At 39.6% G+C, this 19,455-nt stretch overlaps 5 protein-coding genes across 7 annotated transcripts in view; 1 reads left to right on the plus strand and 4 right to left on the minus strand.

Moving 5' to 3' along the window:
• Nucleotides 1-19,455, plus strand: part of LOC139949933 (epoxide hydrolase 1-like) — a 97,415-nt gene that overhangs the window by 37,387 nt on the left and 40,573 nt on the right. The gene's annotated exons all lie outside the window — the stretch shown is intronic.
• LOC139949532 (G-protein coupled receptor 15-like) lies at nt 416-1,219 on the minus strand. The gene has a single exon (XM_071947907.1). It carries the CDS (start codon nt 1,217-1,219, stop codon nt 416-418), a length of 804 nt encoding a protein of 267 aa, XP_071804008.1.
• LOC139949533 (neuromedin-U receptor 2-like) lies at nt 7,724-8,698 on the minus strand. Its single transcript, XM_071947909.1, has one exon. The coding sequence runs from the start codon at nt 8,696-8,698 to the stop codon at nt 7,724-7,726; it is 975 nt and encodes a 324-aa protein (XP_071804010.1).
• Nucleotides 10,952-11,830, minus strand: LOC139949534 (neuromedin-U receptor 2-like). Its single transcript, XM_071947910.1, has one exon. The coding sequence runs from the start codon at nt 11,828-11,830 to the stop codon at nt 10,952-10,954; it is 879 nt and encodes a 292-aa protein (XP_071804011.1).
• On the minus strand, nt 17,173-18,147 carry LOC139949535 (neuromedin-U receptor 2-like). Its single transcript, XM_071947911.1, has one exon. It carries the CDS (start codon nt 18,145-18,147, stop codon nt 17,173-17,175), a length of 975 nt encoding a protein of 324 aa, XP_071804012.1.

Raw genomic sequence — 19,455 nt, forward strand, 5'->3', positions numbered from 1 at the left:
CCAAAGCCAACATGCATAATTATAGGATATAGAATGGGGTGCTGGAAAGATTGCTAAACTACATTAGCTAGATGCATGCAGTCGCATTTTGGGAACGATCCAAATTAACATGTATATCAAGGAACGTAGTTTTTATAGAGTGTAAATTAGCTGGTATCAAAGTAACCTTGTTGTTGAATGTTTATACCAACCATGACATTTGTTTAAGTGATACATTTGCTGACTGATAAACCCGTGTATTTTCTGCTAGACCGCTATATCAGTTTGATTTATGTAACACACTGAACACTACTTTGAAGGCAATGTTCCTACAAGGCTGTCAGTGTTGATCTTACCAGGATTCGAACCTTCCCCCCCCATGAAAAAAACAATAGTTATGATATCATTTCAGAATGTTCTTCTTGAAACATTCTGTTTACACTTCCTTGAAGCGTTTTGACTTAAATCTTAAAATTGTGCCTTGGACGTCTTGTTGAACTTGGTTGGACCTGTTACAGCGTGTACTACATGGGCATATGAGGGCAATACAGGCTCTACGTAGCTGCGTGTATTTGAATCCATATACAATTGGATTTATGGCAGAGTTCGTCATTATCACTGTGGATGAGACTTTATTGACAAAACCTGATAATGTTATATCACCACCAAACTGTCCAGTGTAAACTATAACGAACTTCAAGATTTGACCTGGTAGAATGAGAATGAAAAAGGCTCCTATCACGAAGCTAAGAGCTTGGGTGACTTTCTTGTGAGCTCGATACAGCTCTTGAGGTGGCCCATGGACTCCTTGCTCTTCAAGATGTCGAGCTCCTGACTTCAAATTGATCATGATCTTGATGTACATGAAAGCCAGTACAATACAAGGCAATACAAACGTCGCGATTGTTTTCACTACTTCTTGTATGAGCAAACCAGGGTACTTGTCGTTTGTTGGTATTGTGCAGTTATCGGATACGTACAGCATTGTGAAGGCTACTACAAACGGTATCTCAGCAAGAAATGGAGCGATCCAAACGGAACACAGCAAAATAATGATTTTTCTTCTTGTCAAGAAACTCGAATGCTGGAATGGGTGAATGATCCCAATGTAGCGTTCGAATGTTGCTAAAGTCAGACTCAGTATTGAGCATGTAAAAAAACTTCTCTCGAAGCACTTGATGATGAAAAAGCTGGTGAAGTTGTAGATGTATGATGGTATGCAGTAACCGACCACACCCATTTTGGAACCGAAATAATTGCCAATGGATGTTTCCGAACAAGCCATAAATGAAACACAGGCGTCTGCGAAAGCCAGATTGAAAAGCAGGCAGTTGGTTACATTATGCATTGATTTAGTTTTTGCAATTGTCAAACACACTAGAAGATTCCCGATAACTCCATTACATATCGTATGACGATGGTAGCTGGGTCCATAGTGAATTTCAATAGAGTTGCAAACTTCCGACAATAGCCCAGTGCACGAAACTAACTGCTTGTAGATTGTCAGGAGTAATATTAGTATAAGTCCCTGTTAAGATTGAGTTATTTGATGAAGATTTGAAAAAAGATAAAACAACTGCTTTCTTCAAACTCTGTTGAGATTGAGAGTCAACCAGAAAGCCTGATCGGGCCTTTATACAGATTCCTCCCCTAGATATGGTGTGTACTGGTATGCTCACCACACGTTGCATCGTTGGTTAACGTAAAAGTAATACCAAATTTATAAATAGCAATATTGAAGCATGTTCGCTAAAGACGGTACCAGGGGACTTACATGACTCATGTACAAGCAACCTAACCACGTGTTTCATCGTTAGATGACGTGATACCAAACTGATTTAATAGTAATGTTGAACTTGTGAAACGTAAGTTGGTGTCAAGGGAATTTCAGGGTCCGAGCAACAAACAATTTGCGACTTTGAGTACATTAATGCAACTGATGTACCTTAACTGTGTTTTTTGGAGTGGTTTTTTTTAAGTCAAGTTGAAGAAACAATTTTGAATGATAGGCATGAATCTTCGGCAAGAATGATCGGCATGAATATTCGACATGATTATTTGGCATGAATGTTCGGCATGAACACTCGGCTTGAATATTCTGCATGATCATTCAGTACGAACGATCGGCGTGAATATTTGGCTTGAATATTCGGTTTTGTTATGTGTTTTTTTGTATAGTTATCACCGATATCTTGATCGAATAATTTCACTCAGGAAGAATAATCCCGGACAGAAACACAGTTCGAGAAACGTTATTGCAGTAACATCACGATCCCTCATGCAGCCAGCTAGTTCATCTGTAGTGTCCATCCCTGTATCATCTTTCGTTGTCTTCACAATGTTCTTAACTGGCCTCCCATTGCTGGTTCTCCATGCTTTGGACCTGATCTACTTCGAGTGATGGGTCTTTTAGCTCAGTTCCAGTGCCATTTTAAGCATATTGGTGTAGCACCTATGGAGTGACTTTGTCTGTGCGTCTCTTTGACAGGTATGACCTCCAGATTGTCTTCTTATCCATAGCCATCCTTCAATACCCCCAGCGTCTGAAATCTTGCAGAAGTTGCCTTACTTCTCCCCGACTCCATTGTAGCCAGTAAAACTCTAGCAAGACAGACTGCACCCATTGCCGATTGACACCCACAATTCAATCAACCCTCGCGAGTCACTCCCTTCAGGTACGGATCATCCTCGGATAACATGGCTCGTTATAACAGACTGCACTCAGGCCAGGGAAATGCAAAGGGAACAACAAGAAATGGGTTCTCCAAGTGTGGACTAGGACCCCAGACTATGTACCACCTATTGAACGGTGGCTTGCTGCATATAACACATATAGGGTGTAGGAACTTGCAGAGACCAATGACAATGTACTCCAAGTTGGCCAACATGGGCAAGAAGTTGTGTGATGACACGGAATGTTGATCCATCACTCGCACAAGCTGATCAACTACATGAGTTATCACCATCTTCATGAGCCTATGCAGTCTGCATGTAAGCGCTTTCACAGCATCGAAACAGCACTCACTCTGGTTCATAAACGACATCATGTAGACCATGGAAATGCCAAGGTATCACCATTTTAGTTCTGCTTGACCTCAGTACACCTTTTGGCATGATCGACCACAATGTGTTACCAGCTCGGGTGGAAGAACTGCTGGGAGTGTAGGATGTTCCACTGAAGTGGTTCACATCATACCTGTCTGGAAAAACCCAACGTTTTCATATAAACAATCAGTTCTCGCAACGTCATGAGCTGATGTCTGGTGTTCCACAAGGGTCATCCTTGGTCCCCTGCTGTTTTTGATCCTGGAGTCATGTTTGGCCATGCGATGACCATGTCCGCACAAGTTTCAAGCATCATCAAGGCTGCCAACTTCACTGACATCACTGACATCGGCTGGGCCCGCAGACTACTGACTGTCGACGCAACCAAGCTTGCAGTGCACACTTTGGTCACTTCAAGACTCGACTGATTGGAGTAAGCCAAAATCTCAAAAGGAGGCTAAATATAGATTAACGAACTGCAGCTAGACTCATCACAAAGAAACGCAAGTTCGACTCTATCACCCCGGAACTCATCAAACTACACTGGCTCCCAATCCAACAAAGGATCGACTTCAAGGTCATCGTTCTCATGTGCAAGGCCTTACATCAACAAGCCTCTCATTACATCATGAACATTCTGCAAGTTGGTGCTGAACGGAGACTTCTTTTGTCATCAAATAGCTCATGTTCACCATACTTTGTAGTGCCAAGAACAAGTCACATCACTTTTGCTGATAGAGCCTTCTCGGTTAATGGACCCAAGCTCTGAAATCAACTTCCAAATCACACCAGGGACACAACATTCGACACATTCAAGGCACTTCTGAAAGCCCACTTGTTTCAGAAGGCCACCATCGGTGACTTTTTATTTCTTCTGTGCCTCAGCGCCTTTGAGCAATCTTTTTTTCGGCGCTAAACCAATTATTTATGATTGATTGATACAAAAACTCACACGCTCATCTCACGAACTAAATTTCCAAATCCTCCAAACAAACAAGGACGGCTACAAACAACCTCTCTACCCACGCACTTCCCCAAATGGAACAAATTACCACGAGAAGCAAAAATGGCCCAAGATTTCCCAGAACTTAAGATCATGCTAGAAAAGGGAACAATTTAGCAATACATGTAGGACTGCACGCCAACAGCCACATCTGAGGCGGTTTGTGCAGTAAAAATATCAAGATCAAGAAGGTCAAACGTCAAATCATTTAACTATTTTTTATTTTATGTTTGCATATACTCTGAGGCCATTTTGGTTGATAAGCCGTTTGCAACAACTTATTCTATGTTCAATCTTTCATTTAGTACAGATAATTATGTATCAGTGGTGATAAGTAGTTTTTACCTAGTTTAAAGCAGCTGGTATTGACGATGTATAAACTATTTACTGAGTAATTCAGATAAATAAATTTGCATTACAGTAGTATTCAAATAAGTGTTACAAAGTGAACAAAAATGAGATCGTATTGCTGTCAAACGGTGACATTAACGATGTACCTAGTTGGTACCTAGTGCAGATTAACTATATAGACGACTGGCGTTAAAATCATTTTAATATTGTTATTGGCTTTATTCTGCTAAACAGCTTCATCATTTTGATTTCTGTGAGAAATGTAATGTTACATTTGGGGCAATGTTTCAACAGGGCAGTTTCTTGGCAGTGTCGTGGCCGAGCCGTTAATAGCAACGATTTCAAACTCTGGTGTTTCTGATCAGCAGAGTGTGGGTACGAATCCCCAGCCGTGACACTTGTGTCCTTAAGCAATACACTTAAGCATTGCTTCGTCCTTCGGATGGGACGTCAAGCCCATGGTCCAATGTGATGTGTAAAGCATGTAAAAGAACCCAGTGCACTTATCGAAAAGAGAAGGGGTTCACCCCGGTGTACCTGGCTGTGGCTGCTGTATGCGCCGTAGCACCTTGTAAACCCTTATAAGGTGCTAACTAATTGGGTTTGAGAATCCATCACTGCAATAACTTATCTGTATGAAAGTTTGTATTAATATACTTAGAGCCTTGAGTACCTTGTTTGGTAGAAACGTTCGCTATAAGACTTCGATATTATTTATATTACCATGACTTCGAATCCCTTTAGGGAAGAAAGACGTTTCATTGGAAATAACTCTAAAAGTAAATGCCAGTACAATTTTTGGTATCAAGCATACGGCAGTTTTCGATAGTACAGGGCATTTTGAGAAACATCTCACTGCGAAGCATATAACCCATATAGGGTGTACTTGCAGAGACCAATGACAATGTACTCCAAGTTGCCCAACATTGGCAAGAAGTTGTGTGATGACACGGAATGTTGATCTATCACTCCCAGGAACTTACGAAACTCAATGTTCCATCGGTGTCATAGCTTCAGAAAGTAAAAGCTTGCTTTAGGGAGTGTATACTTTCTTGAAGATTAACGCAACGACAGAGTTCCAAGACGAACATTCCTTTTGTTGTTATTTTCCACCTCTTACTCCCCCCCCCCCCCCCCCCGTCGTAAATTGACCAGTTCTAACCATCATATTCTTCAATTTTCAGATCAACGTCCTGGACAAGAATTGTGTTTGTGATTTTTAGGTTATCCTTGGATAACTGTGTGTAGTGTTGTTTTCTTTCTTGTGTTCTATTTTGGTCCGTCATATTGTATTGTCATATCTAAATGTGTTTGTATTTTCATTTTTTTATACGAATAAACTCAATCAATCAATCAAAAAACCGGTCATAGATGTCTACAGATGCCCCCCCCCCACCAAGCCCCCAATCTCAGGGATCTCATTATCTGCTCAGACGTCCCTCGCATTATTGATACTGTTAATCTCGATATACCACAGGGTACTTTCAAATGTTCAAACATTTCCAACTGCATCGTCTGTAGACAACACATCAGAGACTCGGACTCCTTCACCAGCAACACCGATGGTACCAACCATAAGACAAAGCAGTCATGGACTTCACTAATCTCATGTATCTCATATCTTGTTAATTAATCTAAGGTTGCAACCAGAACTACACCGAAAAGGCGTTTCTACGGCCATAGATCAACATTGAACACTTTAAAGCTGAATACAGCTGTAAGACATCAATTCAATCTTCACAATCACTCTACTTCTGACATGATGGTACAGGGCAAATAAGGCACTAGGTAAACACACAGAGACTTTTCGTCTATAGAGAGAACCAGTGGATAATAGGCGCCTTTAGACCGTTCAACCCCGTGGTCTGAACATCAAGAAAAGGAACGGCTATAAAAACCTTTTATGTTTGCCCAATTTTTGTACACATAGATGTCCCAATGTTTACCCTGCCGCATTTATTAGTAATAACTTTTTTTCCCTCTTCCCACATTATTTTGATATTGTCTTTCGTGTTTCCATCTTCTTGTGGTCAAACCAGTCCCTTTTTCCTCCCCCGTCTTTGTCTCTCTTTGCATTGCTAACCCCCTTTGCTTATTGCTGCTTTCCTTTGGACACTCTCTTCCTCTTTCTAAGTCATGTATTCTCACTTGATTGCTTGTGACACTTATACCTGTTTATGTTTTTTGTGTTATCATTTAGCCTTTGGGGAAGACTTTACTGAGTACAGATAATCTTGTATCAGTGGTGGTAGTTAGTTTTTACCGACATTAAAGTAGCTGGTTTTGACGATGTGTAAACTGTGTGCTTAGTAAATGCAGATAAAAAGAATTGTATCGTAGTAATATTCAATTGAGTTTCAACAAAGTGAACAAAATAGATCGTATTGCTGTCAAATGGCTGACATAACGGTGTGCCTTAATGGTACCTAGTGCAGATTAACTATGTCAATGAATAGCGTTACAAAAACATATCCATAATGATGTAATGGCTGACCAATAAGTCTGTATTTCTTTTGATAAACAGCTTCATCAATTTGATTTCTGTGAGAAAAATTAATGCTACTTCGGGGGCAATGTTTCAACAGGGCAGTCTATCTTGCCAGAATTCGAACCCTTATAAGTAAGGTATACGTTTGGTAATAACTCTGAAAATTAAATAAAATAAAGGAAATAGTTCAACTTGAAAATTATTGTCTTTCCAAACTGAAAGATAGCATGAACAGCTGAAAATACGTTATCTTTCAATTTACAATAACATTTTCCAGCTATGAAAAATCACTTTAGTTTATTGTTAGCTGAGCAAACTGACGTTATACTCGATAATATTGCAAGAACTAAAAGATGCCTATATATTTTGTAAAACAATCATAAAATGTGACCAACTGTCTATTACGGAATTAGATAGATTAACTAGGGTTGTTACTAGTGAGAAATCCAGTTCATTGAAACTGTGTTACATAACCAATTGGGGAAGAAGTTTAAGTCAAGGAATAGACTCTTAAGTGTAGATTCGTGAATACAATGTACTCGCCCTCGGCTCGTACATTCTATTCACGAATCTACACTTTCTCGTCCATTCTCCTTAACATAACATAAGGAAAATTTTACCTACCTGGAAATATTCACTCCGGACTTTCGGCGATATCTCTAAATTGTGAACAAACACATTATGAAATAAATGTTGAAAGTTAAACGGTTACTGTTTACAACATTTATACATGATTTAACCGATCAGTCGTTTCTAAAATCCAAATGCAAACCTTGATTTAAAATTACTATGAGAGCATTTCAGAATTAACTTTGTGGCAGAAACATTCAGTGTACAGCTCTTTGAATCGACTATTTTTAAGTTGTGCCTTGGACGTCTTGTTGAACTTGGTTGGACCTGTTACAGCGTTTACTACAAGGGCATATGATGGCAATACAGGCTCTACGTAGCTGTGTGTATTTGAATCCATATACAATTGGATTTATGGCAGAGTTCGTCGTTATCACCATGGCAGAGATTCGAGCGCAAAAGCTTGCTAAACCGTAGTTTCCACCAAATGTGTTTGTGTAAGTTATAGTGAGTTTCAAGATTTGACCTGGCAGAATGAGAATGAAGAAGGCTGCTACGACAAAGCCGAGAGCTTGGGTGACTTTCTTGTGAGCTCGATACAGCTCTTGAGGTGGCCCCTGGACTCCTTGCTCTTCAAGATGTCGAGCTCCTGACTTCAAATTGATCATGATCTTGATGTACATGAAAGCCAGTACAATGCAAGGCAATACAAACGTCGCGAATGATTTCACTACTTCTTGTACAAGCAAACCTGGGTACTTGTCGTTTGTTGGTATTGTGCAGTTACCGGATACGTACAGGATGGTAAAGGCTACTGTCATCGGTATCTCAGTGAGAAAAGAAACCACCCAAACGGAACACAGCAAAATAATGATCTTTCTTCTTGTAAAGAAACTTGAATGCTGGAATGGGTGAATGATCCCAATGTAGCGTTCCAATGTTGCTAAAGTCAGACTCAGTATTGAGCATGTAAAAAAACTTCTCTCGAAGCATTTGATGATGAAATGGCACGCGAAGTTGTAGATGAATGATGGAGCGCAGTATCCGAATATCATAAATTTGGAGAGGAAATGTTCTCCAATAATTTTTTCCAAGAAGGCCATTAATGAAACACAGGCGTCCACCGAAGCCAAGTTAAAGAGCAGGCAGTTGGTTACATTATGCATTGATTTAGTTTTTGCAATTGTCAAACACACTAGAAGATTCCCGATTACACCAACGGAACCCTGCGCCGTCATTACAGATGATAGCTTGGCATTCATTTCTTCTATAGTGACAAGTAACAATCAACTCTGTTGTGATATTTAAACTTCAGACAAAGGCCCAAATGAAGTAAACTAACTGCTTGTAGATTATGTAGAGTAACACGAAGTCCCTGGTTGAGATTTGGTGTTAACAAAGATTGGAACAAGATGAAACATCTGCTTTCTTCAAACTCTGTTGAGATTGAGACTCAACCAGAGCGCCTGGCAGGCCTTTATACAGATTCCTCCCATCGAAATGGTATGTACTGGTAACATAACCACGCGTTGCATCGTTTATTGACGACCAAACTAATAATATCAAACTCATTAAAAAGGCATATTGAATCATGTGAAACAAAAGTAGGTGTCAAGGGAGTTTCAGAATCCGAGCAACAAATCATTTGCGATTAGGGAGTACATTAGGAATGGTCGGCTTAAATGTTAGGAAGATTATGCTGCACGAATGATCGGCGTGAATACTCGGCTGAAGTATCCTGGCCGGGATGTCGACAGGGCCTCGCAAAGTCTTCCGGAAAGTCAACGAGACAACACAACAAACGTAAACAGGTATGATATAAGTGTAACAAGCAATGAAGTGAGAATACATTAATAGAAAGAGGAAGAGGAAGAGAGAGTCAAAAGGAAAGCAGCATAGTGTGTCAAACGTTGACTTTTTATTTCTTCTGTGCCTCAGCGCCTTTGAGCAATCTTATTAGGCGCTACACCAATTATTTATGATTGATTGATACAAAAACTCACACGCTCATCTCACGAACTAAATTTCCAAATTCTCCAAACAAACAAGGACGGCTACAAACAACCTCTCTACCCACGCACTTCCCCAAATGGAACAAATTACCACCAGATGCAAAAATGGCCCAAGATTTCCCAGAACTTAAGATCATGCTAGAAAAAGGGAACAATTTAGCAATACATGTAGGACTGCACGCCAACAGCCACATCTGAGGCGGTTTGTGCAGTGAAAAATATCAAGATCAAGAAGGTCAAACGTCAAATCATTTAACTATTTTTTATTTTATGTTTGCATATACCCTGAGGCCATTTTGGTTGATAAGCCGTTTGCAACACAACTTGTTCTATGTTCAATCTTTCATTTAGTACAGATAATTATGTATCAGTGGTGATAAGTAGTTTTTACCTAGTTTAAAGCAGCTGGTATTGACGATGTATAAACTATTTACTGAGTAATGCAGATAAACAAATTTGCATCACAGTAGTATTCAAATAAGTTTTACAAAGTGAACAAAAATGAGATCGTATTGCTGTCAAACGGTGACATTAACGATGTACCTAGTTGGTACCTAGTACAGATTAAATATATAGACGACTGACGTTAAAATCATTTTAATATTGTTATTGGCTTTATTCTGCTAAACAGCTTCATCATTTTGATTTCTGTGAGAAATGTAATGATACTTTTGGGGCAATGTTTCAACAGGGCAGTGTCGTGGCCGAGCCGTTAAGAGCAACGATTTCAAACTCTGGTGTTTCTGATCAGCAGAGTGTGGGTACGAATCCCCAGCCGTGACACTTGTGTCCTTAAGCAATACACTTAAGCATTGCTTCGTCTTTCGGATGGGACGTCAAGCCAATGGTCCAATGTGATGTGTAAAGCATACAAAAGAACCCAGTGCACTTATCGAAAAGAGAAGGGGTTCACCCCGGTGTTCCTGGCTGTGGCTGCTGTATGCGCCGTAGCACCTTGTAAACCCTTATAAGGTGCTAACTAATTGGGTTTGAGAATCCATCACTGCAATAACTTATCTGTATGAAAGTTTGTATTAATATACTTAGAGCCTTGAGTACCTTGTTTGGTAGAAACGTTCGCTATAAGACTTCGATATTATTTATATTACCATGACTTCGAATCCCTTTAGGGAAGAAAGACGTTTCATTGGAAATAACTCTAAAAGTAAATGCCAATACAATTTTTGGGTATCAAGCATACGGCAGTTTTCGATAGTACAGGGCATTTTGAGAAACATCTCACTGCGAAGTATTTTGGTTTACGTAGGAAGATATCAGTCTGTATGATCCAAAATCTGAATCGAGGATGCGTACCGCTGGAACGTTTCTCAAACTATAACATAATAGCATTTTATTTTTTATTCATGATTAAAACAATTAGTCGCTTCTAAAAACAAAAGGTATACCTTGTCTTTAACCATACGATGTCAACAATATTTATGAGACCATTTCAGAATTTTCGGACAGGAATATTCCGTGTACAGTTCATTGAATCGACTTATTTTAAGTTGTGACTTGAACGTCTTGTTGAACTTGGTTGGACCTGTTACAGCGTGTACTACAAGGGCATATGATGGCAATACAGGCTCTTCGTAGCTGCGTGTATTTGAATCCATACACAATTGGATTTATGGCAGAGTTCGTCATTATCACTGTGGATGAGACTCTAGCGACAAAAGCTGATAATGCTAGATCACCACCAAACTGTCCAGTGTAAACTACAACGAGCTTCAAGATTTGACCTGGCAAAATGAGAATGAAGAAGGCTCCTATCACGAAGCTTAGAGCTTGGGTGACTTTCTTGTGAGCTCGATACAGCTCTTGCGGTGGCCCGTGGACTCCTTGCTCTTCAAGATGTTGAGCTCCTGACTTCAAATTGATCATGATCTTGATGTACATGAAAGCCAGTACAATGCAAGGCAATACAAACGTCGCGAATGATTTCACTACTTCTTGTACAAGCAAACCAGGGTACTTGTCGTTTGTTGGTAATGTGCAGTTATCGGATGCGTACAGGATGATAAAGGCTACTGTAAACGGTATCTCAGTGAGAAAAGAAACCACCCAGACGGAACACAGCAAAATAATGATCTTTCTTCTTGTAAAGAAACTTGAATGCTGGAATGGGTGAACGATCCCAATGTAGCGTTCCAATGTTGCTAAAGTCAGACTCAGTATTGAGCAAGTAAAAAAACTTCTCACGAACCATGCCATGATGAATAGGCAGACGAAGTTGTAGACGAATGATGGAGTGCAGTATCCATATGCAGTGATTTTGGAACTAAAATGATGTCCTAGGTATGGCTGTAAGGAAGCCATGAGTGAAACGAAAGCGTCTACCGAAGCCAGGTTGAAGAGAAGGCCGTTCGTTACATTATGCATTGATTTAGTTTTTGCAATTGTCAAACACACAAGAAGATTTCCAACTATACCAACGGAACCCTGTGCCGTCATTACATACGGTTGCACGACGATAGCTTGTTCCATAGTGAACCCAGAATGTTTTACTTCAGAAAAAGGCCAAGTGCAGGAAACTTACTACTGGTAGATTGTGTGGAGTAATACAAAGTCACAAGTTGAGATTCAGTAGTGATAAAGATTTTATACAAGACGAATCATCTGCTTTCTTCAAACTCGGAAGAGATTAAGAGTCAAGCAGAGAGCCTGGTCAGGCCTTTATACGGATTCCTCCCCTAGATTTGGTATGTACAAGCAACCTTACCACGCGTTGCATCGTTGGCTGACGTAATGCCAAATTAATTCAAAAGGTATGATAAGAAATGATATTGATGTTCATGATATTCATTAAAAGGGTATATTGAAAATTGTGAAGCAAAAGTAGATGTCAAGGGAGTTTCAGAATCTGAGCAACAACTAATTTGCGATGTTGAGTACATTAATGGCATTAATGTATCGTAGTTATGTTTAATTGGAAAATCAAGTTGAATGAACAATTTAAATCGTAGGCATACATATTCGGCTCGAATAATCGGCATGAATGTTCGGCATGAATACTCGGCTTGAATATTCTGCATGATCATTCAGTACGAGTGATCGGCTTGAATATTCGGTTTTGTTTAGTCATTACGATAGAGGAAGGAAGAGAAGGAGCTCGAACGAAGGGACTTCGAAAGCCGAACCCGTGGTACCGCGGTCGTTTAACGACACCTCACAATCACACGTACCTTACACAAACAATAGGCGACCTGGCGTCGTTGAGTTGGCGCGTGCGCACTTGGTTCTTCACGCAACTATGGTATCGTATGTCGTATGGATAAAATAAAGAAGAAAAATCTGTTTTGAGATCTGATTAGAAATGTGTACGCTGTCGCCCACCAAAACGAAAAACACAATTGAACCCCAACCACTCTTGTGTGCTAATACCTAAATTTTGAACCACCGCTAGTGACAGGAAAGTCGCTAAAAATGTAAAAATATGCTATGATATTTCCATGAAAACACCACAAGCAGTAAATGAAGAAGTCAATCACAACTCACCTTTTACACTTCCGATTTTCATGTGGAAAAACCCCTACAGAACCGGCAAAAAATAACGCCATCAATCCTCGCGAGTCACTCCCGTCAGGTACGGATCATCGTCGGATAACATGGCTCGTTATTACAGACTGAACTCAGGCCAGGGAAATGCAAAGGGAACAACAATAAATGGGTTCTCCAAGTGTGGACTAGGACCCCAGACTATGTACCACCTTTTGAACTGTGGCTTGCTGCATATAACCCTTATAGGGTGTAGGAACTTGCAGAGACCAATGACAATGTACTCCAAGTTGGCCAACATGGGCAAGAAGTTGTGTGATGACACGGAATGTTGATCTATCACTCCCAGGAACTTACGAAACGCAATGTTCCATCGGTGTCGTAGCTTCCTAGTGGTCCATCTAGCGATCCAGAAAGTAAAAGCTTGCTTTAGGGAGTGTATACTTTCTTGAAGACTAACGCAACGACAGAGTTCCAAGACGAACATTCCTTTTGTTGTTACTTTCCACCTCTTACTCCCCCCCCCCCCGTCGTAAATTGACCAGTTCTAACCATCATATTCTTCAATTTTCAGATCAACGTCCTGGACAAGAATTGTGTTTGATTTTTAGGTTATCCTTGGATAATTGTGTGTAGAATTATTTTCTTTCTTGTGTTCTATTTTGGTCAGTCATATTGTATTGTCATTTCTAAATGTGTTTGTATTTTGATTTGTTTTTTATACGAATAAACTCAATCAATCAATCAAACAACCGATAATAGATGCCTACAGATGCCCCCCCCCCCCCCCAAGCCCCCAGTCTCAGGGATCTCATTATCTGATAGTGATGGATTAACAGATGATGATGACCATGAAAATGAAGGAGGGGAGGAGGAGGAGGAGGAGGAGTTTCTTGAAGACGATAGTGATGAATCAACAGATGATAAGATTTATGAAAGCGAAGAAGTTGAGGAGGAGGAGGAGGAGGAGGAGGGATTCTGTGAAGACGATAGTGACGAATCAACTGATGATGACGATTTGAGGATGAAGAGAAGTCGGAGAAGGAAGATGACGATAGTAATTTATCAACAGACGATAGTGCTTATGAAAATGAAGAGGAGGACAGCGGGAGACGTCCAACGAAAACACTTAACTTTTCGATAAAGAATGCTACACTTATTATGTTTAAATGATGAAAGGTTTTTTCAATCCTACACGCCCAAGATTGTATTGTTTGAATAATAATTTCAGAACAGTATTATCAACGGAAATTTGTTAAAGCATAATATTATATCAACTGTAAATACTATGAGGGCTTTAATAAGTGAACTCGTCACACATAAAAAATAAAAATTAAATAAATTAATAAACAAAATTTAAAACAAATAACAAAACAAATATGCTGTTAATGTCTTTCCTTAAGTTTTCAAAATAGGCAGGCGCGGGTCGCTGGGGTCCAACCAATCACCTCCATGCGAACGCAGTTCAGTCGACAGATTTCAAAGTTCTTGTCATAAATGGGGGGGGGGGGGGTTATCATGTACAATTAATTTATGTATTGTGACGGTTATAAGCAGATGTTAATGGAGTGTTCTATACCGAATAAATGTGTTGTTGTTTTTTGGTCCAAAAAGTGATAACCTTTGTGTTTGTTTTTGTGTATACTTGTTTTCTCTGCAGTCCCTCTTGGCAAAGGTAAACAGACCCTGTCCGAGCGATGGTGGTACATGAAGTGGGCCTGGAGTTATATAAAACAAAGATAGCTCTACGGTATGGGGAACAAGAACTGACACGTTTGGCTGGTAGACCAATCAGTTGTGACGTCATATATTGACTACCAGATGGGTTAGTAATCAAGGGTCATCGCGTGTTGTGTACACGAAGTGAAGGCCACGGGCAATAATGGTTACAGATTAGGATAATATTAGATTCTATTGTCACACTTTACTCAATTACTATTAATTTAACGTTTAATCTTCACATAAAACGGGGGGGAGGGGGGTATGACAATTTTCAGAAACCTAGGATATACGCGGCAATTTAATAAGTCCGTACAGAGCATAGTATGGTACGTACACATAATTGGGTTTTCCGCTCGGGTCTTTGTTTGCCGGTCCGACAACTGAGGGCAAGTTCGAACACGATGAAAACGTAGCAGACGACAACAGAACTACTGGACTCGTACACTCTTGGTCGAGAGGTGTTATTTACGCTAGTTCTTTGGGTCGAAAAATGTGAAATTCATACTTGATTGAATTACTTAAAATTAAAAATAATAATAATAATATATCCAAGTTCATCAATGTGTCGTCTTACTGTGATGTCTTACACTTTGACCTCCCCGCTTGCTGTCTGTGCTTGTAAAAGAAGGGTATAAAAGGGGGGGGGGGTCTTCGTCACACCCCCATCAAGCATTCTACATACAACAACCCAAACGAGCCATGATCCACAAGACCTGTGGATCATGATCCACCTTAAAAAACAGGAGGTCAAATATGCCTTACATACTACATATCTCATATCTTGTAAATTAATCTAAGGTTGCAACAAGAACTACACCAGAGGCGTTTCTACGGCCATAGATCAACATTGAACACTTTAAAGCTGAATACAGCTGTAAGACATCAATTCAATCTTCACAATCACTCTACTTCTGACATGATGGTACAGGGCAAATAAGGCACTAGGTAAACACACAGAGACTTTTCGTCTGTAGAGAGAACCAGTGGATAATAGGCGCCTTCAGACCGTTCAACCCCATGGTCTGAACATCCAGAAAAGGAACGGCTAAAAACCTTTTATGTTTGCCCAATTTTTTTACACACAGATGTCCCAATGTTTACCCTGCCGCATTTACTAGTAATAACTTTTTCCCCCTCTTTCCACATTATTTTGATATTGTCTTTCGTGTTTCCATCTTCTTGTGGTCAAACTAGTCCCCTTTTCCTCCCCCGTCTTTGTCTCTCTATGCATTGTTAACCCCCCTTTGCTTATTGCTGCTTTCCTTTGGACTCTCTCTTCCTCTTTCTAGTCATGTATTCTCACTTGATTGCTTGTTACTCTTCTGTTTATGTTTGTTGTGTTATCATTTAGCCTTTGGGGAAGACTTTACTGAGTACAGATAATCTTGTATCAGTGGTGGTAGTTAGTTTTTACCGAAATTAAAGTAGCTGGTTTTGACGATGTGTAAACTGTGTGCTTAGTAAATGCAGATAAAAAGAATTGTATCGTAGTAATATTCAATTGAGTTTCAACAAAGTGAACAAAATAGATCGTATTGCTGTCAAATGGCTGACATAACGGTGTGCCTTAATGGTACCTAGTGCAGATTAACTATGTCAATGAATAGCGTTACAAAAACATATCCATAATGATGTAATGGCTGACCAATAAGTCTGTATTTCTTTTGATAAACAGCTTCATCAATTTGATTTATGTGAGAAAAATTAATGCTACTTCGGGGACAATGTTTCAACAGGGCAGTCTATCTTGCCAGAATTCGAACCCTTATAAGTAAGGTATACGTTTGGTAATAACTCTGAAAATTAAATAAAATAAAGGAAATAGTTCAACTTGAAAATTATTGTCTTTCCAAACTGAAAGATAGCATGAACAGCTGAAAATACGTTATCTTTCAATTTACAATAACATTTTCCAGCTATGAAAAATCACTTTAGTAGCACAATTTATTGTTAGCTGAGCAAACTGACGTTATACTCGATAATATTGCAAGAACTAAAAGATGCCTATATATTTTGTAAAACAATCATAAAATGTGACCAACCGTCTATTACGGAATTAGATAGATTAACTAGGGTTGTTACTAGTGAGAAATCCAGTTCATTGGAGCTGTGTTACATAACCAATTGGGGAAGAAGTTTAAGTCAAGGAATAGACTCTTAAGTGTAGATTCGTGAATACAATGTACTCGCCCTCGGCTCGTACATTCTATTCACGAATCTACACTTTCTCGTCCATTCTCCTTAACATAACATAAGGAAAATTTTACCTACCTGGAAATATTCACTCCGGACTTTCGGCGATATCTCTAAATTGTGAACAAACACATTATGAAATAAATGTTGAAAGTTAAACGGTTACTGTTTACAACATTTATACATGATTTAACCGATCAGTCGTTTCTAAAATCCAAATGCAAACCTTGATTTAAAATTACTATGAGAGCATTTCAGAATTAACTTTGTGGCAGAAACATTCAGTGTACAGCTCTTTGAATCGACTATTTTTAAGTTGTGCCTTGGACGTCTTGTTGAACTTGGTTGGACCTGTTACAGCGTTTACTACAAGGGCATATGATGGCAATACAGGCTCTACGTAGCTGTGTGTATTTGAATCCATATACAATTGGATTTATGGCAGAGTTCGTCGTTATCACCGTGGCAGAGATTCGAGCGCAAAAGCTTGCTAAACCGTAGTTTCCACCAAATGTGTTTGTGTAAGTTATAGTGAGTTTCAAGATTTGACCTGGCAGAATGAGAATGAAGAAGGCTGCTACGACAAAGCCGAGAGCTTGGGTGACTTTCTTGTGAGCTCGATACAGCTCTTGAGGTGGCCCCTGGACTCCTTGCTCTTCAAGATGTCGAGCTCCTGACTTCAAATTGATCATGATCTTGATGTACATGAAAGCCAGTACAATGCAAGGCAATACAAACGTCGCGAATGATTTCACTACTTCTTGTACAAGCAAACCGGGGTACTTGTCGTTTGTTGGTATTGTGCAGTTACCGGATACGTACAGGATGGTAAAGGCTACTGTCAACGGTATCTCAGTGAGAAAAGAAACCACCCAAACGGAACACAGCAAAATAATGATCTTTCTTCTTGTAAAGAAACTTGAATGCTGGAATGGGTGAATGATCCCAATGTAGCGTTCCAATGTTGCTAAAGTCAGACTCAGTATTGAGCATGTAAAAAAACTTCTCTCGAAGCATTTGATGATGAAATGGCACGCGAAGTTGTAGATGAATGATGGAGCGCAGTATCCGAATATCATAAATTTGGAGAGGAAATGTTCTCCAATAATTTTTTCCAAGAAGGCCATTAATGAAACACAGGCGTCCACCGAAGCCAGGTTAAAGAGCAGGCAGTTGGTTACATTATGCATTGATTTAGTTTTTGCAATTGTCAAACACACTAGAAGATTCCCGATTACACCAACGGAACCCTGCGCCGTCATTACAGATGATAGCTTGGCATTCATTTCTTCTATAGTGACAAGTAACAATCAACTCTGTTGTGATATTTAAACTTCAGACAAAGGCCCAAATGAAGTAAACTAACTGCTTGTAGATTATGTAGAGTAACACGAAGTCCCTGGTTGAGATTTGGTATTAACAAAGATTGGAACAAGATGAAACATCTGCTTTCTTCAAACTCTGTTGAGATTGAGACTCAACCAGAGCGCCTGGCAGGCCTTTATACAGATTCCTCCCATCGAAATGGTATGTACTGGTAACATAACCACGCGTTGCATCGTTTATTGACGACCAAACTAATAATATCAAACTCATTAAAAAGGCATATTGAATCATGTGAAACAAAAGTAGGTGTCAAGGGAGTTTCAGAATCCGAGCAACAAATCATTTGCGATTAGGGAGTACATTAGGAATGGTCGGCTTAAATGTTAGGAAGATTATGCTGCACGAATGATCGGCGTGAATACTCGGCTGAAGTATCCTGGCCGGGATGTCGACAGGGCCTCGCAAAGTCTTCCGGAAAGTCAACGAGACAACACAACAAACGTAAACAGGTATGATATAAGTGTAACAAGCAATGAAGTGAGAATACATTAATAGAAAGAGGAAGAGGAAGAGAGAGTCAAAAGGAAAGCAGCATAGTGTGTCAAACGTTGACTTTTTATTTCTTCTGTGCCTCAGCGCCTTTGAGCAATCTTATTAGGCGCTACACCAATTATTTATGATTGATTGATACAAAAACTCACACGCTCATCTCACGAACTAAATTTCCAAATCCTCCAAACAAACAAGGACGGCTACAAACAACCTCTCTACCCACGCACTTCCCCAAATGGAACAAATTAACACGAGAAGCAAAAATGGCCCAAGATTTCCCAGAACTTAAGATCATGCTAGAAAAAGGGAACAATTTAGCAATACATGTAGGACTGCACGCCAACAGCCACATCTGAGGCGGTTTGTGCAGTGAAAAATATCAAGATCAAGAAGGTCAAACGTCAAATCATTTAACTATTTTTTATTTTATGTTTGCATATACCCTGAGGCCATTTTGGTTGATAAGCCGTTTGCAACACAACTTGTTCTATGTTCAATCTTTCATTTAGTACAGATAATTATGTATCAGTGGTGATAAGTAGTTTTTGCCTAGTTTAAAGCAGCTGGTATTGACGATGTGTAAACTATTTACTGAGTAATGCAGATAAACAAATTTGCATCACAGTAGTATTCAAATAAGTTTTACAAAGTGAACAAAAATGAGATCGTATTGCTGTCAAACGGTGACATTAACGATGTACCTAGTTGGTACCTAG

Source organism: Asterias amurensis, chromosome 17, assembly GCF_032118995.1.
Source record: "Asterias amurensis chromosome 17, ASM3211899v1".
Classification (NCBI taxonomy): Eukaryota; Metazoa; Echinodermata; class Asteroidea; order Forcipulatida; family Asteriidae; genus Asterias; species Asterias amurensis.

Coding starts and splice junctions, on each gene's coding strand:
- LOC139949532 (XM_071947907.1), bottom strand. CDS start 1,219: ATGGGTGTGGTCGGTTACTGCATACCATCATACATCTACAACTTCACC.
- LOC139949533 (XM_071947909.1), bottom strand. CDS start 8,698: ATGAATGCCAAGCTATCATCTGTAATGACGGCGCAGGGTTCCGTTGGT.
- LOC139949534 (XM_071947910.1), bottom strand. CDS start 11,830: ATGCATAATGTAACGAACGGCCTTCTCTTCAACCTGGCTTCGGTAGAC.
- LOC139949535 (XM_071947911.1), bottom strand. CDS start 18,147: ATGAATGCCAAGCTATCATCTGTAATGACGGCGCAGGGTTCCGTTGGT.